General features: G+C 37.6%; 1 protein-coding gene and 1 long non-coding RNA gene across 3 annotated transcripts; one reads left to right on the top strand and one right to left on the bottom strand.

The window, feature by feature from the left end:
* Nucleotides 1–12,801: 12,801 nt before the first annotated feature.
* On the bottom strand, nucleotides 12,802–16,675 carry LOC142612219 (uncharacterized). The gene is made up of 5 exons (XM_075784336.1): nucleotides 15,959–16,675; nucleotides 15,125–15,814; nucleotides 14,282–14,464; nucleotides 13,566–14,162; nucleotides 12,802–13,134 (listed from the first exon to the last, which is right to left on the bottom strand). The coding sequence occupies exons 1-5, from the start codon at nucleotides 16,673–16,675 to the stop codon at nucleotides 12,802–12,804; spliced, it is 2,520 nt and encodes an 839-aa protein (XP_075640451.1).
* A 3,116-nt stretch (nucleotides 16,676–19,791) lies between these two features.
* Nucleotides 19,792–22,707, top strand: LOC142613905 (uncharacterized). 2 transcript variants are annotated; one of them, XR_012840324.1, is made up of 4 exons: nucleotides 19,792–20,343; nucleotides 20,484–20,562; nucleotides 21,738–21,830; nucleotides 21,928–22,707. It is a non-coding gene; the product is annotated as an uncharacterized LOC142613905 (long non-coding RNA). The 2 variants fall into 2 exon arrangements; XR_012840325.1 differs by having other exon boundaries at nucleotides 19,812–20,343; nucleotides 21,738–21,845.
* Nucleotides 22,708–24,290: the final 1,583 nt, after the last annotated feature.

The raw sequence follows: 24,290 nt of genomic DNA, 5'->3' as shown, positions 1-24,290 counted from the left end.
CATAGTAAACGTATGGCCCCTACTCCAAGAGAAGATGATGAGGATGCTAGGCAAGGAGATATTATAAGAGATTCTATAGCATCAGCCATGTGACAAAACTATGTCCAAATGTGATAGCTTTTGGGTTTATTGTTGTCATGTCGTTTAAGACTATGCTATGTTTCAATTGCTTAGACCTAAATGTTATGCAAATTTCTCTTTTCATTTTGATATTGCTCTCTATCTTTTGATAATTAATATTAATATTTACACAATATTTTATATGTGTTTTTTGTCCTATTAATTATAGCATGGGTTAGATATCAAAGAAGAATAGTAGAGATCCAAGCAAAGAAGTACAATGAAGTAGTGTTATGGATGATGCTTTAGTGGATTTTTTTTACATCAGGTGATCGTAGGTGGTAGAGTTAATGAAACCTTTACCTCTAAGGCATATGATGACATAGTGAAAGAGTTGGTTGAAAAATTTGACATGGAGATTAACAAGGATAAGGTGAAAAATCAACAGAAGACTCTAAAGAAGAATTTTCATGAATGTTATGACATATTTAAAGATGGATTGAGTGGTTTTGGATGGAATGATTCTTTAAATATGTGGATAGCTGAACCAGAAGTTTGGGAGCCACTCATAGCGGTAAATTACCATTTTTTGTGAGTTTAATTTTGTATTACATAATTATATCTGTTGTTTAACCATTTGTCTTGGTTTGTAACAACCTAAACCTGCAGCCAAGAAGTGGATGACAACACCTATACTCAATTACTCTATGATGGCACAGCTTTGGGCTAAAGATAGAGCAAAAGGTGATCATGCTAAAACTGCAAAGGAGAAACGTGCTAGGTATGCTACATTGACCACTATTGATGAGATTGATAATTTGATATCTCAAAATGAAGTTTCTTTGGAGAACTTCGAAGTGGAAGATGATCAGAGGTCACTAGAAATTAATGTTGCACTATCTAGAGTGTTATCACAAGATGCAATGTCTTCTAAATGAAAGAAAAGATGACTGGCAGAAGATGATGAACTCGAGAATGTAATTTCCCAGTCATTTAATAATGTATCAAAGGCAATCGATAGGGTGACTGAGGTCATGGCAAAGTGTTTTTCAAAGTCATATGGAGCAAACGTTCATGTAGCTTTGGGTGTATTGGACTTAGATCCAATATCAAAGACTGAGGCCTACATATTTTTGATGAAAAATCCAACATATAAGGGGATGTTCTTTGGTTGCCCCGATCATGAGCGCAAATGTGTCTTGACACTGATGTCTAGGCCTAAAAATTAAAAAAGTGTGGAATTTTTTGGTCAACCTTAGTTTTGGAATGGATTATGTTATTTTGTTTCGTTTTGGCAAGACTCATTACCTGAATTTTTTTTTCTAAAGATATTTGTTTGCATTTTTAGACAATATTTATTTTGTTGAGAATAAATATGTGATGCGTGAATTGCTTTACAACATAGAAATATACATAGCTTGTTTTTTACCTACAATAAAATTTTCTTTTTTCCTTAAAGAAATTGGGAAATGAAGATGTATTAAATTATCAAATCCATTGTAAAGCACACCAGCCAAAAAAGATCCAATCTAAAGCTAGCATCCCCTAAAAAAAATTTGCAAATTGAAATAAAGAAATTGTGGTATTGTTAATTTTTCATGCCATTATCTTCATCTGTTAAATTATTGATTACTGTGATGCAATCTATTCACCTTGACAAAACTATATTGTAATTCAATAATCTAACATAGACCCAATTGTGGCTAACTAGTTTCACATCATCCACTAAATACTAAACATTTCAAAGCAATTATAAGTTCTCATTGATTATTTTTTATGTTCTTTAAAATGAGGGGTATAATAATAATGTTATTATAAAATGATTTCATTCCATTCCTTCCAATGTCACTTCCAAACGATGTTACTTACTTTCCATTCCTTTTCATTTCTTTATTTTATAACATCCAAACAAGATTTTTAAATTTCATTCCATTCCATTCCATTTCTTTCCCTACTAAATCCATTCCATTCTATTCATTTCCTTTAGTGATCATTCCATTCCATTCCTTTAATGAACATTCTATTCCATTCCATTCCTTTATAAACTCCCAAATGGACCCTAACTAAGTTGTGTTTTCATCTTTAAAAACTCAAAACATTGGGACCCACACTCTGACCTATGCTACATGTGCACCAGACCCGCTACCCAGCCCCTCTTAACTCCACTCACCCCCAAAACCCAACTTCACCAAACCAGATTTCTCCATTTTCCCTCAAGCCTTAACACCTCCAATGTCCTCCACTCAATTGTCACCCACCTGCGCCGAAGCCGCTGAGATGCCACCGATTTCTTCCTCCCTCCTCGTCCTTGAAACCAAACCCCCAACAGGCTGTACGTCCTTCCTCCATCCTTGGCGCTGGAACCGAACCTAGCATTAAGTTCTTGGTGCTCTGTTGCTCAATCTCGTCAGTGATGGTTGAAGAGACGAACCTCAATCCCATCGCCGGTGTGTGTATCCCATCCCGATCCTTGCCCCGTGAAAGTTCTGATCACTGTCGTTCCAAAGTGGGTATGTCTTGTTCTTTATTCACTTTTTGGTGTGACTGGGTCAGGGATGAAGAACGAAGAGGAATGGAGAAAAGTGATGCTCTAGGAATGGAGAAAAGTGATGGTGAAGAGGTCCTCTGTTGCTACTTGGTGTGAAGGGGTTGGAGCTAATTAGAGCCGTTGGAGGAGTGTGAGTAAAAAGCAGCGCCTGAGGTGACAATCGTCTGACCGTGGGCCCTCACATGTGTGTTTACAAAAATGCCATCATAACTCATAACTCAAAAACACCTAAAATTTGTTTTCAGTTTTTATAACTCATTACTAAAAAATGTGAGAATTGAGTGTGTTAGAGATATATTAGCCCATTAGTATAAGCCCAAACCTAATTCTACTTTGTGTGCAAGCCAAGTCTCTTACTTGTACTATAAGTCTATTAGTCTAGGATTTAGTCTACTATATATACACATGTTATGGTTCATTGTAATACAGTATTTGTACTACACTTTAATATATTATTGATGTAGCCCTTTAGGGTTTCCTTCGTGGATGTAGGCCGTTAGGCTAAACTACGTAACTCTCGTGTGTTATCGTGTTCTATATTTTATGCTTTCACTTCCGCATCCATACTAGCATATTCAACATGGTGTATCAATGCTATTTTATGCTTTCACTTCCGCATCCATACTAGCATATTCAACATGGTGTATCAATGCTAATATTTAACAGAGTGATAGAAACAAAACTTGAAAACAAATCCAAACAAGCTGCATCTCTATAGATCCCTCCATTTTTGAGTGATGAGTGATGGAAATAAGGAAATTCAAGAGAGAGGGGCTAGGGTTTTGAGTAGAGAGAAAAAGATGATGGCTAGGTTTGAAAATTTTCAGTTTATGATGAATATATATTAGGGCAATTTTGTAAATACAATTTATTAGTAAGACTAATAAATTGTAATCTTACGTTACCTTAATGTAAGAAAAAACCAAGTGAATCAAACACTTTAATCTCATATTATTATAATATGCATCACATCATAGCAAAACAAACGCCTATAATGTAAACAAGATAATCCTAACCCTACTTATAATAACCTTACTTTTAGAGCATGAAGAGGATTTTTTATTTTTTTGATGAATTGGAGAGGAAGTTAAGGATAATTCTAGAATTAGTCTAAAGTTCATTGTAAAAAAGAAGTTTATAGAATAGATCTAATTGTCGGACCAAACCATGCTAATTTTACTTATGATCTCTATTTTTCTCTCACTCATAATCCAACATAAACTCTTACATGATAACAAAGCTAATCAAATCAACTGTAGCATATACATAAAATCAACTTTCAGTAGGATTAGTGGCAGAACACAAACTATTAGGAAATCAAATGAGATTAGAAACAAGTGGGTAGTATACCTGGATTGAAATGGTAGCCAAGAAAATAACAACGAACAGCTTATCTCCCTCTGTATTATTTTTTTCCCCTGTAGAAAGAGTAAAGTGATCCAGCGCCCAAGATTCAATATGTGAAACAAAAGTAAAAAATTCAATTAAATTTCAAATTAGAATTCAATTAGAGTTTAATTTTGTATCACGTGTTTCATCTAATCTAAGTTTTTTAAATTTTCTGCAAAGTTAATTAATTCAGTATTAAAATTAAATTTCAATTAGAGTTTAATTTTGTGCCACGTGTTCCATATAATCTAATTTTTCAAGTTTTGTATCAAATGAGTTAATTCAGTGTAGAAAATGAAGAATCCAATTTAAATAAATTTTAAAAAATCCTAATCATATATCTAATTCTATATATAAAATTAGAAGAAGAGAGAGTTTGAATGGTTTTATATTTATAAGCCTTTTTTAACTAAAAATAATTCAAATTTATGTGTTATTTATGTAATATATCATGACTATGTAACTAACTAAGTAATACACACACACACACACACACCCCCGAAACTTAGAGAAAATTCAATTAGCATCAAAATTGGATTTTTATTTTGTTACCTTTCTATACAAATTAAATTGTTTAGATTTTTGCTCATATTTTTTCTCTAAACTAATGAGCATATTTTTTATACTGTTTTCTATTTAGATATTTGTATGTAAAGATCTTGAACGTAACAAACTATAATTGAGCTGAATGATTCCATGCACATATCCACATTCAATTTAGGAGATGCTATTGGACCAATTTATTAATTTACTTTGTGTTGTATCTAGTAGAATTTTACAGATAGTGATTGCAAATTAATATTGTATATGTAGTATTTAATAGTGATCTTCAAAAATTATATATGTAATAATAGTGTAATGAGAAACTTAGTATAACCAATATCATGAAAATTGCAAGAAAAAACCATTTTAGTAACTCCAAATGTTTTGGTCAAACTAAGGGTCTGTTTTGATACCGCTTATTTTGCTAAAATTGAAAACTTATTGCTGAAAATACTATAAATAAAGGTAAAAGTTAGTTGAAATAGTACAGTGGGGCCCATGAATAGTACCAAAAAGTGCAGTGAGACCTATGAATAGTAACAAAAATAAGCTGAATAGTGAAATAATTTATAACTTTCATTGCTTCCTAAATGCACACTAATGTCCTATATGTTTAATAACTTGAGTTAACATCAATACCACCACTACAATTCATCATTTTAATGTGTAAGTATGAGTTACATACTAGTGTGTGTATTAAGAGTTGGGTTCAAGTTACACATAGTGTAACTTTGAGCACGAGTTACATACTAGTGTGTGTGAAATTAAGGGTTGGGTTCAAGTTATACCTAGTATAACTATATGCAATATTACACCACTCAATATTTTTTAATTGAATGCGAATATTGACAAATCCAATGTTAGATTACATTATTTTCATATATTCTTCATACTTGCAAAATTTCAAGGTGGTCAAAAATTAATAGCCATGTCATGAATCAATTGATAAAATTCAAGTTTTTATAGTTTAAAATAATGCATAAAAGATGAGTTTATGGATCAAATGGTAAATAACATCCGATTGATATGAAAATTGGCATGCATGTTAAGAACATATAATTCAACGATTGGATTTTCAAAATGTTAATTCAATAACAAGTTATTGAATAACATAAAAGATGATGTAACTTAAACCCAACTTGTATATATATATATATATATATATATATATATATATATATATATATATATATATATATATATATATATATATATATATATATAAATTGGCAAAGCTCAGACAAAATCCAATTACATTTTAATTGGATTTTCAATTTTGCACCACGTGTCCCATTTAATTTTTAATTTTGTGCTAAGTGAATTATTGAGTGTAAAAATTGAAGAGTCCAAATTCAATTGGATTCTAAATTGGATTTCAATTAGAATCCAATTTTCCGCCACATATCTATCTAAGTTTTTAATTTTTGTGGCAATTAAATTATTGAGTGCAAAAACCATTATATATATAATGAGAACTCATTACATATTTTAAAAATGTATAGTTTAAAAAAAGTATAAGTTAATACTATTTATAATTTGAACATCTTCTATTAAAAAAAAGTACAATTTGAACCATGTAATTGTGATTTTTTTTAATTGTACTTGTAATTACACACTAGTGTGTGTGTGTGTGTGTGTGTCCAATATTGAGAGAAAATCCAATTAGATTTCAAATTGAAATTCAATTAGAGTCTAATTTTGCACCACTTGCCCCATACTCTCATCTAATCTAAACTTTTAAATTTTTATTTCAAATGAGTTTATTCATTGTAGAAAATGAGGAATCCAATATAATTAAAATATAAAAAAAAAAAACTAATCATATATCTAACTCTATATGTAAAATTAGAGGAAGAGAGAATTTGAATGATTTTATATTTATGAGCCATTTTTTGTGTAACTAAAAATAATTCAAATTTATAAGTTATTATCATGACTATGTATGGTCCATTACTAACTAACTAACTAACTAACTAACTATATATATATATATATATATATATATATATATATATATATATATATATATATATATATATATATATATATATATATATATATATATTGTAAGGACACGTTTTACACCTAAGCCCAAAATAGGAAGGGAATAGGCCCAAAAAACCCAATGCAATGAATTTTAAAGAGTGGGTTAGAAATTTAGGTTCTAATGAGTTTAGATATCAATGACAATGGGCCAAGATGACAGTATGATGAAGATGGAATAGTTTGTATAGTGTAAATTGTCCTCGGACTCAAGCCGAGGAGGTCGATTCTTATATTTTCTTCTTCTTAAGGTCAGAATTACAGATATTGTTATGAAGTCTACAATGTTTTTCCTTTCTTTTTTTTTTTCTCCGATCCCCCTCTTCTGGGGGTTTCCTCTGCATTTTCTATCTTTCTTCCTCTTCTCCTCAACCTCCACGTATGGATCAGCTTTTTTTTCTTGGATACTTGTCTCATCAACCCCTTCTTGAAGCCTTTGGAAATAGCTGTAAAGCTGAGCCATGCTACTCAGACATCACTTTCTCATTAATGCGGTCAGAGAGTTAGTTGTAGGGCATTTAATGCGGTGGTAGCAGCTTTCCCTTTAGATATTTCATAGTTTCCTTTTGTCTTATACCTTGGTGGTGCATATCCTTATCAACAGAGTCCTATGGGATGTTGCCTCTAGGCGATAGACAATCTATTCTGACCTCCACTTAGCTGAACCGAGGAAATATTCCTCCTCAGACCACCTTCTCGAATGATTATGATCAAACTTTACCTCCCTATGTACCAATATGAATTTTTAGTAAGATATTTATCCATCCTCGGAATGCTTTAACATCCTCGGATTGGGCCTTTGGCCCAGTATGTATATAAATACGTACTCCTGGACCTATCTCCCCCACATATATTATACCAAAATTTAGAGAAAATTCAATTAGAGTCAAAATTGGATTTTGCTTTGATTAGCCTTCCTTAAAAATTAAATTGTTTAGATTTTTGCTGTTATTTTTTTCCAAACTAATGTGCATATTTTTTATACAGTTTCTATTCAGATATTTTGTATGCGAAAATCTTGAACCTAAAAAATTGTAATTGAACTGAACAATCCCATGCATCTATTCATATTCAATTTAGGAGATACTATTGGACTAATATATTCTCTTTATTTTGTGTTGCATTTAGTAGAATTTCACGTACAATAATTGTGAATTGATATTGTATATGTAATATCTAATAGTTATTTTTAAAATTATATACATAATAGCAATGAAAAACTTGGCATAACTACTATCATGAAAAATTATAAGAAAAAACCATTTTAGTTCCTTTAAATGTCCCAGTCGAACTAATGTCCTATATGTTTAATAACTCAAGTTAATATCAATAGCACCGCTTCAATTTATGCTCGGGTTACATACTAGTCTATATATACTATAAACTGAAGTCTTTGACTTTTGGTTGATGATGTAGGACAAAATCTACAATTTAATTTTTGTAGTTAGTTAATATTGTTATTTTTATGTAAATAATGTTATTTTAGGTTTAGTTGATTTATTTCCTTATTTTTAGGTGTTTTTAATACTTTTTAGGTTAAATTTGGTTTCCATTATAGTTAGAATATATTCTTTTGTCCATTAAGTTTTTCAAAGCCTTTAAATAGGCCTCCAAGTCTGCAAACATATTTCCAGTATTATTGATGTGCGTACCCGAAAGAAGTTGTTGAGCCCAACTTCTATCTGGGCTCACAATCTATTTATTTTGTGGGCTTTTGGATTTCCTGCAATGAGTGATCCTATGCCCGGCAACCTAAATACACTTGTTCCCTGTACTCTTAGAATTGTGCTCCCTATCTTTTTCTAGAATGATCACCCTCTTTTCTCAGTGTTTACTCTCAAATTGTCAACCCTTACTCTCAAATTCTCATCTCTTATTTATAGCCCAAGGCTAGTGGAAGGGTTATGATTGTTTCATGGTGAGTGAGAGGAGTGGTCTAATGCTATTACCCTTAAGTGGGTGTTTAGTTGGGAGTGGGAGGTGGTGAGAGTGGCATTGGAACTGGTTCCACCGCTGGATGGACTGTCCGGCAGCGATACTCCCTAGGCTTCACCGAGCTCACTAGGACTCATCTCCTCGGGAAATTGTATTCCCCGACCAAGTAGGACTTCACCTTCACGGTTCATGTTGTAACTAGCTTCGTAGTGATTCCTGGCTTTTTGGTGGGGTGATGAGGATCACCCGGACCATGTTCATGGCCCAGTAGAGTATGTATTTGCGCTTGATACTTTAGGATTTGAGGTCCAACGAGTTTTGGGCTCTGTACTCGTGGCATTATTGTGATGGGCTTCGTGGGTATTGGGTTTATAAAGAAGTAACGTTCCGTACAATAGCCCCCCTTGATTCGTGCCTGGCCCCCGGGCACGAGTCAAGGATTAGAGTCAAGCGCTATCTGAGAGACTCAACAGACAGGTATAGGGTGGTTCAGAATACTCATTAACGCGCTCCTAAAAAGGCGTGTGGTATGTGACTGCTGGCTTAGCTATCATCATTGCCTGATGGTTCGTGAACCGAGGCGACACGCGCGTGGCAGTTGATATGGGGATTCGTAGGATTTCCCGTTCCTCATTTATTAAGCAACATTTATCTTTCCCTTCTTGGCTCCTATAAATAGTTCACTCTGAATCCTTCTTTCACTTTTACGTTCTCCATTCTCTGAGTTTCCTCTCTGCCGAGCATTCATCTGCGTGTTAATTCTTCAGCCCAGAATACCCCTCTTTCTTAGAGCCCAAAGTAAGTCTTCTACTTCTCTCTTTCACTTTTGTTTCTTTCTTCAATCTTGGAGTCTAGGATGGGTTATGCTCACCTTCTAAACATTGAGGCGTCCTTAGCCACTTTTAGGCGAACATTCAACATCCCTGAGGATGTGAATGTGGCGTACTGCCATGAGAGCGAAATTGCTCTCTATAGAGGTTGTAACACCGCTTTTTTCCCTTTAATGTCAATCTTGGAGGGTGGGGTTAGGTTCCCCGTGGATGCTCTCTTACTCAATACCCTTAGGTTTTATGGCTTGTGTCCGGACCAACGCCTTCTCAATTTTTGCCGGGTAGTTAGTTGTGTTAGTAGGTTGAATAAGATATACAGTTTGCAATTGAACTATCACGATATAAACTACATGTACAGTCTATGTGGGAATAAGAACACCGATTATTATTTGAAAGTCAGAGATATGCGGGTACGGCTAATTTCATGCCTACCTGATTCTTACAGGAATTCTGCCGGGGAGTTCGTCCAGGTGCGTGACAACTGGTTTGCTAGTGACATCCCTTGCCTCTTCTCGCGGCGCGAAGTTGGTTCATACCGATCACTAATTTGTTTTCCCTTCTCTTTTTTTTTTTTTTTTTTTTTTTTGCTTATCTAGATACTAACTCACTGTATTTCTTTGTTGCAGACGGTAAAATATTTACCCCAAATCTTAGAGTGGTGAATGTAAGAGACCTGAATTTTGTGCTTAGGTCCGAGATATTCCTTCACACCGACATCGCACCTCATACTCGACTGCACCCTCGTGTATAGGACTTGGCAATCCTTCTGCCAAGCCCTTTTAGTAGATAGCCCACTGCTGTCTTATATCGACATCCGGCACGCCAACTTCCTCCCCCCCTTGTTGACCACTGACGAAGCCCGAGATCTCGGTCCTTGCTACATAACTGCTGAATACCTTGCCCCAGTCAGGGATAAGTCAGCCAAACGAGTTTCCCAAGCTCTTAGAGAGCAAGAACATATTCCTGTCGAGGGAAATGAAGCCCAAGTCCAAGCAGCCGAAGAAGAAGAAGCTGAACCTATCGGTATTTCAAGCGCCAAATCTGGCCCAGCAGAGAAAATGGTGAAGCAGAGAACAATGACCCTCACTCGGTTTTTGCCCGGGGCTAGCCTGGTGGCTCAACCTCAACCCCCCTAAGGAAAGGATCAGGCTCTTCCCACTGGTGAAAGCAAAAAAAAGAAGCGCGTCGCCGAGAAAAACACTCCCATCTTGACTGACGCTTCACCGAAGACCCCGCACCGTGCAAAAGGTGGGCCCAAAATCCAAGAGACAATGAGTGTTTCTCAACTGACGGTTGGGACCAACGTGGCATCTTCCTCCCAGCCCGAGGTTGGTTGGCAGCCTGCCTTTAGATTGGGCAACGGGCCTTTATCGGTAGCCACCAGCATGTGGGTGTGGAACCAAGGTGAAGGGGGGCGGGTTGCCCAGAGTCTGGCGCAGGGCCTCCTTCTACCCGAGGATGCGCATTTCTTCTCGAAAGGTGACGACGAGTCGCTGACTAGGTGACTGTAATGGCATACTATTGCGGTAATTTTCTATCTCCTCTTTTTCACGCGTTGCAATATGTAGGTATCTTTCTAGTCTTATCGTTCTATTATTTTTACGTCTTCAGGCCGCGCAGCTGACTTGCGTCATTGACGGGAGACTAAAATAGGTGGCCGAGGTCATTGATCAGGAGAAGGCACTGAAGGCTGTTGCCGAGGCCACGACCAAGGAGAAGGGAGAAGTTGCCGATGCTTCTGAAAGAAAAGCAATAGACACTGAGAAAGCCTGATTGGCGGTAGAAAACAAACTGACAAACATGGTAACCAAACTGGGCGAGACCGAGCTCAAACTAGCAATGGCAGATAGCTTAAATTTGGCCCAAGCCGACCATATTGCTGGCTTGAAAGATGCTTTTGAGGTCTGCGAGGATAAATGGTACAACGCAGGTTTCACAGAGGTGGAAAATTTTGTGGAGCCTATTATCCACCAAGCCCGGCATCATAGGTTTGGGGAGGGGTGGTTGGCCGCCCTTCAAGCAATGGGAGTGGCTGAGGACTCTCCACTATGGAATCCCGAGCAGATTCCCTGTCCGGCCCCTCCTCCCCTCGTTCAGAGTCAAGCTGGTGTTGAGAATGAGGAGGATACACCAAGCATGAGGGATCCAGTGTGGGCGATTGACTCCCACGTAGAAATGGTTGACCTAGAGGTCACGAGTAATATTCGTACTGGAGTTGAAGATGTTCAAAACCAAACCCCCCTTACAGCTCAGTCAACTTACTACTCACACTACACCTACTGACCCTACTGCGTGAAGACTGTTAGTTTTTTTAGTTTTTTATTTATTTATTTACTGGTTTTATGTTTGGTAAGCCTAGATCGCCAAGATATGGTGATAAAACAATTTCTTTAACCTTTGAATGGTTTTAATTAATCTCGTTGAGATGGAAACTTGTGAGTTTTACTCATTTCCCCCTCCCCCTACTTTTAAATACATTCATGCTTGTTTGATAACTACTGAGTTTGCACATGATTATGGTTAATTTGCTTATCATACCTTACTTTCTCACTCATGGTGGCTGGAAACCCGTATCGAGGTTCGCCTCGTTTTGTTCATAACTCCAACCTATTCGGTAATAAAGATTGTACTAGGAGCAGTTTTCTGCCCTTAGGATATTTTGGCTTAGGGTTTTCATCTGTTCGATGATGAAGATCGAACTAATGAGAAGTTTCTTATGGTTTCCACCTGCTTGGTGATGAAGATCGAACCGAGGATAGGTTTTCGTCCTCAGAATATTATAGCTTAAGGTTTCCACCTGCTCGGTGATAAAGATCGATCCGAGAATAGGTTTCCGTCCTTAAAATATTATAGCTTAGGGTTTCCACCTGCTCGGTGATAAAGATCGAACCAAGGACAGGTTTCTGTCCTTAGAATATTTTACCTTAAGGTTTCCACCTACTCGGTGATGAAGATCGAACCGAGGACAGGTTTCTGTCCTTAGAATATTATAGCTTAAGGTTTCCACCTGCTTGGAAATGAAGATCGATCAGAGGACAGATTTATGTCCTTAATGTAGAATGAGTTGCCTTAGTCTACACAACTTTCTCCGTAGTTATTGACTGGCAATACTAAATTAACAGCAATGGAGTTAAATGCATCTGCATGAATAAATACAATCATATTAACATGTAAAACATATATGTACGATTACATTCAATTTGCACTCTGGTGTACAATCGGTCAGTGATAAAACTTCTTTAAGTTGTGAACGTTCCATGGCCGAGGAAGCGGTCTTTCCTCCAAGTCCTCCAAGTAGTATGCTCCTACACCTGCAATGGCGGTCACTCTATAGGGTCCTTCCTAGGATGGGGCTAATTTCCCTGCATTGATGTCTCGTGTATTCCCAACAACCTTACGAAGCACTAGATCTCCCGTGGTAAACTCCCTTCTCCTCACGCTTTTGTTGTACCTTCAGTTGAGCTTCTGCTGATACTCTGCTAGCCGAATGGTCGTCGCTTCGCGGTGCTCCTCCAACAAGTTTAGCTGTCCGAACATTAATTCTTCATTCTCGGCTAGAGCGAATCCTACGACTCGGGCGCTGCATAGGTTTATCTTAGCTGGAATGACAGCTTTTGCTCCGAAAGTTAGAGAAAATGGTGTCTCTTCAATGGATCTCCTCGGGGTTGTCTGGTACGCCCATAGGACGCTTCGCAATTCCTTGGCCCATTTACCTTTGGCACCCTCCAACCTTTTCTTCAATTCGTTAACGATGGCCTTATTGGTGGCTTTAGCTTGGCCGTTACTCTGATGTATGCCGGGGTAGAATACCGATTTCTGATGCCAAGGTTGCTATAGAATTCGCGAAAAGCTTTGCTGTCGAACTGCAGCCCATTGTCCGACACGAGGGATTCTGGCACCCCAAATCTCATTATAATGTTTCTCCATACGAACTTCTTGACATCAACATCTCGGATGTTTGCCAACGCCTCCGCTTCTGCCCACTTTGTGAAGTAATCCACTACTACCAATACAAATCTTCAGTTTCCCGTTGCCCGAGGAAAAGGTCCAACTATGTCCAGCCCCCATTGAGCGAAAGGCCATGGGCTACTAACAAGATTCAGGTTCCTAGCAGGTTGGTGGATTGTTGGGGCGTGCCTTTGACATTGCTCGCACCTCCGTGCATATTCGATGGCGTTCTTCCGCATTTATGGCCACCAAAATCCCTGAGTTATTACTCGGTGAGCCAATGAACGTCCACCAACGTGACTGCCGCACACGCCTTCATGCAGTTTGGCCAGCAGTTCTTCAGTCATGCTAGGGTGCAAACATTGCAAGTACGGGCCCTCAAAAGACCTTCGATATAACTTTCGATCTGTAGATAGCCAGTACCGAGAAGCGTTCTGTTGTACTCTGGCCGCCTTCTTTTCGTCCTCTGGTATTCGGTCCTCAGCGAAAAATTTGACTATAGGATCCATCCAGCAATTCCCAGCAGTGGTAACTTGTGAAACTCCCGTCCTCGCACTGATGCTCAGTTTAGCCACCAATTCCACCCTGATTAATCGGGGCACCTCATTAGTTATTGATGATGCTAACGTGGCTAAGGAGTCGGCGTGACGATTCTGCCCTCTGGCAACTTGTTCCACTTTCACATTTGAGAAGTAGCCCATAGTCTGCTTCACTACCCATAGATACTCAACGATCTGGGGATCCTTGGCCTCGAAACTCCCCTGTACTTGGTTAACTACCAGCTGGGAATCCAAGTAGATTTCCACCTCCTTAGCTCCCAAGTTTGAGACAACTCTCAGTCCGGCCAGCAAAGCCTCATACTCGACCTCATTATTAAAGGCTCTAAAACCTAATATGAATGAATGTTCCAGCTTATTCCTTCCGAGGTGATGACCACAATTCCAGCTCCTGCCCCTGCCGCATTGGATGCGTCATCCACAAATACCTTCCACGGGTTGACTCCTACAAGGCAATCCATCTCCGTAATTTTCGGCGAAAACTCAGCAATGAAGTTTGCGAGTACTTGGCCCTTCATTGAGTTCCTTGGCCTGTATCTAATGTCAAAAGAACCCAGCCGAGTCCCCCACTTAGATATCCTCCACATAAAGTCAGATCTCCTCAACAATGACTGCAAATGATACTCAGTCAGGATATAGACGGTGTGAGCCTGAAAGTAATGGGGCTATTTTTGGGTAGAGTGCACGAGTGCCACCACCAATTTCTCTAGTGGCAAATACCTTGTCTCGACGTCAACAAATGTTTTGCTTATGTAGTAAATTGGTAGCCACACACCATTATCCTTCAGCAGCACTGCATTCACGACATGCTCGGATACCAAGAGATACATATACAAATCTTCTCCGGGTTCTGGGGCTGTCAACATTGGCGCCCGTCCAAGATAATCCTTTAGGTCTTGGAAGGCCTTATCACATTCTTCATCCCACTAGAACCCCTTCAACTTTTTCAAAAGCTGATAAAATGGTTGGCACCGATCAGTGAATTTGGAAATAAATCGGTTAAGGGCAGCCAACATACCAGTCAATTTTTTAACCTCCTTCGGATTGCTCAGCGGTTTTAGACGTTTCATGGCTTCAATTTGATCGGGCTTAACTTCGATGCCCCGTTTGGTGATTAAATAGTCTAGGAACCTGCCGACCCTTACCCCGAAAGTGCACTTATCGGCATTGAGACGCAGCTGGTATCGTCGGAGTATTTCAAATACTTATTTAAGGTCGTCAATATGTTGCCCTTCTTGCTTGCTTTTTATCACCATGTCATCAATGTATACCTCGACCGTATGCCCAATCTTATCTCTGAACATCCTCGTCATCATTCGTTGATAAGTGGCTCCCGCATTTTTCAATCCGAAAGGCATCACGGTGTAATGACAATTAGCATCAGGTGTTATGAATGCAGTTTTTTCCTGATCCTCGACAGATAGGGCAATTTGGTGATAACCTTGGAAAGTGTCCAAAAAGCTCATCCTTGGGTGCCTGTACACCGCAATTACCAACTGATCAATCTTCGGCATCGGGAACGGATCCTTTGGGCATGCTTGGTTTAAATTAGTAAAGTCAACACAGACCCTCCACTTACCGTTCTTCTTCCTTACTACCACAGTGTTTGCAAGCCATTTTGGAAAGAACGTTTCTTTTATGGCCCCGGCTTCCTTCAACTTCCCAACCTCTTGTCTAACGGCTTCGACATGCTCTTTAGCCAATCTCCTCGACCTCTGCTTCTTAGGAGGGTATAAAGGGTCCACATTAAACTTGTGAACTATAAATTCGGGGCCAACCCCGAGCACCTCGTATGGACTCCAAGCGAATACGTCCATGGTTTGTACAAGAAAAAGCAACAACTCCACCTTCTCTTCGTCCTTCAAGCTTGCCCCTATCAGGAAACTCCTTTCACAATCCGATAGAATCTTCACTTTTACTAGGTCCTCAACACAGCTAACCCCCACTTCCTCTTGGAGTTGCTGTAGTTGCTATAAGGGGTTTTTCTTAGTGGACTCCCTTTGCCTGGTTTCTCGATTGGCTGCGGCCACTAAGCATTGTCTGGCTACTTATTGATTGCCCCTTATCACTGCGATTCCATCCTTGGTGCAGAACTTAACCTTTACCTGCAGGGTGGACGGTACGGCCCCCATGTCATGAATCCATGGCCTTCCAAGGATTGTTGTGTACGATGAGAAAGAAGTGACCACTATGAACGTTACAGTTACCTCCTTACCCTTCATGTTGACAAGGAGTGAAATCTGCCCTTCTGGAATTATATGGCCATCAAACCCCATCAATGGCGTATCATACTTGGACATGTCTTCCTTCTTCAGCCTGAGCCCCCTGTACAAGTCGGGGTACATTACATCTGCACCGCTCCCCTGATCTATCATTATCCTTTTTACTATGAAACCCCTTACGTGGGCCATGACTACCAAAGCATTGTCGTGCGGCCGAATGGTGCCTTCCATATCATTATCATCAAAAGCAATGGGTTGTTTAGTGTACCTCAGCTTCTTCCTAGGAGAATGCTCGCCCGCGCAACTTTCTGCCGGTACCACGGCCAATATCCTCCTTGTCCTGGACGCTGGAGCACCCTTTGGAATTGAATGGATGACTTCTATTACTCTGAAAAGGGGTGGGAGAGGATTTCCGCGCAGCCGATCCGCTTGCCCGACCTTTTGATTCCTTATTGCCGCCAAAAACTCTTTCAGATGCTCCGCTTTCACCAACTGTTCTAGATGGTCTTTCAATACCCTACACTGCTCGGTGGTGTGCCCTTTATCTTTGTGGTATGTACAATACAAATTCTGGTTTCTTCTCGATGGATTGCCCCTCATCTTGTTCGGCTACCTAAAGTACGACTCGTTTTTAATTCGATCGACAATCCTGTGTACCAGTTCCTTGAAGGCTACATTCACTTCTCCCAGTCCTGGCCCTGGCTCTTGAATCCTCATATCCTTCCGGGGTCTGGGTTGGAAACCGATATTTCGAGGATGATTTATGACCAGGGCTTTCCCCTTGCTTTGTAACCGATCATCTTCCAACCGCTTATACTCCTCGATACGCCTCATCAACTGCCTCATATTCTCAGGAGGCCTTCTCGTCAATGATTCCCTCAATCCAGATTCCTCAGGCAACCCCATTTGAAAAGTGCCCGCCACAATCTTTTCATTGCCCCCGCCAATCTTGTTATACAACTCCCAGTATCGATTAGCGTAGTTGCGAATGGTCTCCCCAGCCCCCGTTTTCATTAACAGTAACGCGTCCACGGGCTGCGAAACTCGGTTGTAAGTCATGAATCGTACACCAAATTCCTGGATCAATTCGGAAAAACTGTGGATCGAGCCTTTCCTTAATCCGTTGAACCATCTTAAAGTAGTGGGACCAAGGCTCGAAGGGAAAACTTTACACATCAGGGCGTCATTTTGAGCGTGCAAAGACATCATTTGAATGTAGTGGCTTACATGTTCTACCGAGTCTGTTTTTCCATTGTAGGAGTTGAACGGCGGCCGTGTGAATCTGCTCGGCATTGGCGCACCTTCAATATCTCTCGAGAACGGCGATCGGGCAGCTTGGCGCAATGCCCAGCTCATTGCGTCCATGGCCACATTTCGAGGTCGTCCCTCATCCGGGGAAGTCGAATCACGGTCCGCATACTCCCGTGAACGATCACGGTGCCAATGAGACCTGGATTGATAGGACCCTGCCGCGTGGTGGTTCCCCACACTAGCCGACCTTTCTCTTCGTTCCTCATGATCCCTTCTCCAACGTCTTCCCCTTGCTTCCAACTCTAAATCCCTCACCATCCTACGTAAACGCTCGAGCTCTTGATCCCTCCGCTCAAGCTCCTGGTCCCTTCTGTCGAAGCGATTGTGCCCTGAGGCATCAGATACTGTCCGGAGAGTTTGAAACGATCCCTCTCCGAGCCCGGACTGCTCTGCCTCCTCATGCCGCCTGTCTTCATGCCTTTTCTGCCTTCTTTCTCGCCATGTAGACCCCCACAATGACCCTCCAAAGCCATTTTCAGCATAACTTCCTAGCCGACTTCTAGACATTTTCCTATGTGCGCCCCAATAGAACCACAGTTACGTTGGAGATCCTCACAGACAGCGCCAATTGTGCGTACCCGAAAGAAGCTGTTGAGCCCAATTTCTATCTGGGCTCACAATCTATTTATTTTGTGGGCTTTTGAATTTCCTACAATGGGTGATCCTATGCTCGGCAACCTATATACACTTGTTCGCTGTACTCTCAGAATTGTTCTCTCTATCTTTTCCAAAACGATCGCCCTCTTTTCTCAGTGTTTACTCTCAAATTGCCAACCATTACTCTCAAATTCTCATCTCTTATTTATATCCCAAAGCTAGTGGAAGGGTTATGATTGTTTCATGGTGAGTGAGAGGAGAGGTCCAATGCTATTACCCTTAAGTGGGTGTTTAGTTGGGAGTGGGAGGTGGTGAGAGTGACATTGAAACTGGTTCCACCGCTGGATAGACTTCCCGGCAGCTATACTCCCTAGGCTTCACCGAGCTCACAGGGACTCATCTCCTCGAGAAATTGTATACCCCGACCAAGTAGGATTACACCTTCGCGGTTCATGTTGTAACTGGCTTCGTAGTGATTCCCGGCTTTTTGGTGGGGCGACAAGGATCACCCGGACCATGTTCATGGTACAATAGAGTATGTATTCACGCTTAATACTTTAGGATTTGAGGTCCAACGAGTTTTCGGCTTTGTACTCGTGGCATTATTGTGATGGGCTTCGTGGGTATTGGGTTTATAGAGAAGTAACATTCCGTACAATTGATATTAATAAAAATTTAGACTTTTGTCTATTATTTCTTTGGTGGATTCTAAAACCATTTCTCCTTATGGATTCAAGGAACCCCCATAGATTTGAGGTTATTTTCAAAAGCAAACGTATTTTGTTTCTTCTTTTCTAGAAGTAGACGTGTTCTACTTCTTGATACTTCTGCATCCCAAATCAATTGGTATCAGAGCATTGACCTATCCTGGTCTATTGGCTAACGTATGAGATGGTAGCAATTTTAATGATAGAAAACTTAGCAGGTATTACGTGACGTACAGCTAATACTTACAAATATCTTTACTAGGATGCTGTCGTTGGAGCATGGAAACAAAGGGATAACTGGCACAGAGAAATGACTCACAAGCAACCTATAGGTAAGCAAATTTCATATAGTTCTTATAAAAGAATTGCAAGTTTTAATGGTTATTTTTATAAAGAAGATTTTCTTAATTGGTTACTTGATCTAGATGATTTATTGGACTATAAGAATATTTGTGATGAGAGAAATGTTGAACTTGCTATGTATAAACTTAGAGTTTGCCTTACGTTGGTGGAAACGAGTGTAGTTTGATAGATTCATATGAGGTAAAAACAAAATTTGTTCATGGTCAAGGATGAAAAAAATGTTTGCTATCAACTTTTATCCTGTGCATTGTGATAAAATCTTGTCATATACAAAGCAAGATTATTATTAGTCAAGAAGTTCATACTTAAATTACTTTGAAGAACCATATATATTTCACCATTAGAGGAAGAATTGCTTGTTGAAAAAAATATTGTTCTTGAAGAATATGTAAAATTCAAAGAACAAAATATAGAGATTTCTGAAGAAATTAATGAAGGTCCTGTTATGGAAGAAGATCCTAAAATCAAGATTATTGTGGAGGAGAATAATGAAGATCCTATTAATGCTTTTAATGTGTTTTAAGTTAAATTGCTGTTATGGTTAGGTAATAATTGAGAGTTATTTTAGAATATATTTTTTTGTTCGTCAAGTTTTACAAAGTCTTTAAATAATGTTTTTTTTAAGTGGTCGTGTTTTACTTTTTGACGCTTCTGCATCTCGCATAAGTTGACCTCTCCATATTTTGCCACGTCAGATTTGCTAGCTATACAATTTTATACATCAGTATTTTTTTATTTCTAATTTTTAAATTTGATTTATTTGTTTAGAGTTTAGATTAATTCCCTCCTCTCTCCCAAACACGATACTCTGCCCCTCTTCACTGTCAGTTTTCTCTCCACAACCCAAACTGCCGTCAGTCCTTTTCTCCCACAACTCAACGGCGCCACCCATCTCTCACACTCATGACAGTTTCCCTTCCTCTCTCACCCTCAGTTCTTCTCTCCCACAACCCAGTCGGCTCATCACCTTCCAGCAACCGGTTCTTCGCAGGTTCTATTTCTCAGTTCGCACTACTAATCGAGTCCACCAATCTCGCCGCTGATCTGTTTTGTTTTCCTCAATATGGGTTTTGGGATGATTTGTGGGTGCCGATCTCAATTTCTGCCTTAATCTTACGGAAAATGTTTTACACCCAACAGGGTGTTTGGGTGGACCGGAAAATACGGTCAACCGTAAAATTGTGACCCCTTCAGATCAGAGAGTGCCTGAAAATGGTGCGATGGCTCACCTATCGTAAGCGCCACAAGTACGCCACCAAGTCCAACCAACACCGAGTCGTCAAGACCCTGGTAAAAACCACTGAACTTTACTAAAAAATCTTAACTTTTTAATATTGGATTTTTGTTTTTGTTTTGAAAAATAGTGTTTTAGTTTGATTTTTTGATATGGCTTTGTGTTAATGTTTGTGTTTTTGTGTGGATTTTTAAAGTGGGAAATTGGTGTATCAGGCCACTAAGAAGAGGGCAAGCGGACCCAAGTGCCCTGTCACTGGCAAGAGAATCCAAGGGGTATGTAGTATCTATATATATTTGTGTTTTGGTGTATTGGGTCTTTTGCTAAATCTAAAAATGTATCTTTTAGTTATAGTTATATGCCATGTCAATTTGTGATTGTAATTTTGCCATTTGTGAATCTATAACTTGTGTTGTGGTGGATGTTATAATATTTGAGTGCATTGTTGCTATTATGGTCATGGTTTCTTTTTTGTATTGTCTGATTATAGGAACCTAATTTGTGGTAATGTGTTGGTGAGGCGTTTAGTAATTGATGTGAGAAAGACAGGAGTCCATGTTGGTGATAATAAGTCTCAATCTTGGAAATGTGTATATATGTGGTTCCAATGTAAGGGTATTAATATGCTCAGCTCATAGGATTGTAATATTGATGTTTTACTTTTACATTGCCTTTAACCAAAGGTCTTGGGACTCACATCTAACATTTATTTGAACTTCATTGTTGATCAATAAGTGTCTGCACGGTGTTATGATGGTTGATATGTAGTGTTGTGCCCTGAATTATAGTGTAACTGTAATGTCTGTGCTATGTGGTATTTGACACACTTTTGAGGAACGAGGATGTATGAATCAACAGTTGCATTGCATATTTTGAAATCATTTTGACATTGGAGAGTGTAATTATATCTGAGCTGGATCCCCTCCAACCCCTAAACCAAAAAAGTGATGCTACTGGTGGGAATTGAGCTTGACTCTGAACAAGCTTACTTATGTGTGAACCATTACTAATTTTATTACATAATTATGTGTATGCGTAGGTAAATTTAAATGATAAATGCGAAAATATGCCCTTGTGTTTGCCAAGATATTTATTCTTATTATATTCCTTGCCTCTAGAGAATATAGATGCAGCGTTTATCTCAAACTATCACTTGCCACTACAATTATTAAGACCATACAATCTATATGAAGAGCTTTATATGCTGTGGGCTGAAGTTGGTTTTGAGTCGGGGGGATTCATATGGGTCATTATTAGAGGGTTCAACAAGAATTTATCGCACTTTTGTGTTGATTTGCATGTGTGAGAAAGAGAGAGGTTTCCTGTTTGCTCTACTTAAAATATTTTTTGATCCTCATATTCTTGACGAGAGGTAACTATTGAGAGTTTTTTTATATTTAAATTTTCCTGTGATTAAGTCAAATCTAATTCAGTGTTGGTCTTTCTGCAGATTCCTCACTTGAGACCTGCTTAATACAAAAGGTCTACATTGCCTAGAAACCGTAGGCCTGTGAATCGGCATATTGTGGTGTGCTGTCTGGAGGTGCTGTTAGGAAGAGTTCTGTTGCCATAACAAGCATGGTTTTATTCTTTTTAAGATTCAATAGATATGTTCTAAGCTAATTTCTTTGGTTTTGTAGGATAATCCGAGCCTTCTTGGTTGAAGAGCAAAAGATTGTGAAAAAGGTTTTGAAGATTCAAAAGGCAAAGGAAAAGCAAGCCTCAAAGAGTTAAAATGAGTGGATGATAAAGTACTAGTTTTAGTTATGAAATATGCTTTGAGAGTTGAGAGAAAAATTTTGAATTAGGTTGCTGTCGATGAAATGTTAAATGATATTTGAATAGTTTTATTTTTTTGTTTGTTTGCTGGCGGCTCTACTTGTATGTGAGGGTGGTCCTCTACTTGTATTGTCAAAAAAAATATTTATACATGCAAAAAAATATATATATAAATAATTATTTTAAACTAATATATTTTGTGGCCACCCTAACTTGAAAAAAAAAATGTACATATATACTTTAAAAAATATATTATATACTAAATTAACTTATTTTGACCACTCTAATAAAAATGATGAACACCTCTAATTGAGAATCATAAGAATTTGAATTCAAAAGATATAAGTGTAACAACATTTTCTCAATAATTTCACAGTGAATCTTATGTGGTAGGATGTTCCTAATTCTAATTTGAGTTCAATATTGACATATTTTATTAAAAAAAATTATATCCTAAATTAACTTATTTTGACAACTCTAATAAAAATGTTGAACATCTTTGATTGAGAATCGTAAGAATTTGAATTCAATATATATAAACATAATGTTACATTCACAACATTTTTACAATAATTTCACAGTAAATCTTATGTGATAAGTTGTTACTAATTATAATTAATATTGACATGTTTTATCCACTAATAACAGGCTAACAACTTCTTGCATAAGATTTATTATGAAATTTTTGTAGTTACTTTATTATTCTCATATTGGCATTTTCAATTTGCATTTTATCTTTTATTGGTCTATTTTTTTTCTTTTTCTCTTTGTTAGTACAAAAAACAGTAATATTTCCTGTATTTGCATTTTTTTTGTGACATTGATATATTTAAATTGTTTCTTTATTAAATTTTGTATAATTTAAATTTCTTAGTGACTACCTTAAAAAAAAAAAAAAAAAAAAAGTAGAACAGTCGTTATACCTTACTACTTATTTGGTTACTCTAATCAGTCTAATGACATTATTTATCTAGTTCTTCCCTCATGCAATCATGTATTTGAATTTTTCCAGAACGCAACCAAACAACTGAAAATATTTTACACTTTGAAAACATTTGACATCGAACCAAATACAAACGCATAATGCCAAATTATGGAAAATGATTTCTTGAGCATTTTCAACCAAATGCGGTAAAATGAAAACATTTTTAGTAAAATATTTTACATTAACGTATGAAAATATTTTACTCCAAAACAAACAAAACATTTTTATATACCCTATTGTTTTATTATAGAGAGATTTTTTTTTTTAAAAGAGCCCCAATGTATACTTCCTTTTGGCATTTTTACTATTATGTTACTCCACAAAATTTTAAATTAGATTGTTTTCTATTGAGTTTTGTTACTCCAATCCATTCAAAATCACAACTTATGTTTTGGTTTAAAAGTTGTAATATCTATTGGCCAATGAATAATGCTGAAGATATAAATTATATTACAAATTTTTTTATTAATTGTTGATATGGTGAATGATTATTAGTAAATGAAAAAATGATATTAATGGTGGGTTTAGATGAAAACCAATAAGAGATCGGTCACATCAACATTTATAAAAATATTGTAAAATAACTTATGTTTATAGCATTACCAATTGGCCAATATAGTATTCTATGTTTCAATGTATTTTAAATTTTTTTCTTTTTTTAAAACAAAAAATTGTCATATTTGAATGATATCCTGAATAATTGCTAACAATATATAATATATTATTAATGCCATCTCTTAGTTATAAGCATTTAAATTATTCCTACTAAAATCGTTTCAAAAAAAAAAAATTATTCCTACTAAAATGAAATGAAATGAAGGTTTGAATTAATCATTCAAACTACCATAAATAAGATGTAATATAAACAAAAATTAGTAAATTATTCTATTTAAAATTTGATTTTCAATAGTTTTTTCCATGCATCGCATAAGTTAGTGATTAGTATATATTAAAAGCCAAAATTTAGAAAAAAAAATCAATTATATTTCAATTAGATTCTTAATTTTGCGCCACGTGTTTTATTTAATTTTAAATTTTTGTGCTAAGTGAATTATTAAGTATAAAAATTAAAGAATCTAAATCCAATTAGATTTTAATTGAAGTCAAATTCAGTGTCACGTGTACATCTAATTTAAAACTCAATTATATTCATGATAGAATCAAAGTTTTAAATGATGCGAAATCAAACCCACCTTAGTAAATCTATATACGGAGCCAAATATCAGTAGAATAAGTTTT

The sequence above is a fragment of the Castanea sativa genome, chromosome 10 (genome assembly GCF_040712315.1).
Source record: "Castanea sativa cultivar Marrone di Chiusa Pesio chromosome 10, ASM4071231v1".
NCBI lineage: Eukaryota > Viridiplantae > Streptophyta > Magnoliopsida > Fagales > Fagaceae > Castanea > Castanea sativa.
This window is presented reverse-complemented; position numbering and strand designations above follow the sequence as displayed.

What these genes read in the sequence shown, in the direction of transcription:
- LOC142612219 (XM_075784336.1), bottom strand. Translation starts at nt 16,675, where the DNA reads ATGAGGGGCAATCCATCGAGAAGAAACCAGAATTTGTATTGTACATAC. An exon ending in CCGTACCGTCCACCCTGCAG is followed by an intron (nt 15,815 to 15,958) that starts GTAAAGGTTAAG and finishes TAGCAACTACAG; the next exon opens with CAACTCCAAGAGGAAGTGGG. An exon ending in TAGGAGTCAACCCGTGGAAG is followed by an intron (nt 14,163 to 14,281) that starts GTATTTGTGGAT and finishes TTTAATAATGAG; the next exon opens with GTCGAGTATGAGGCTTTGCT.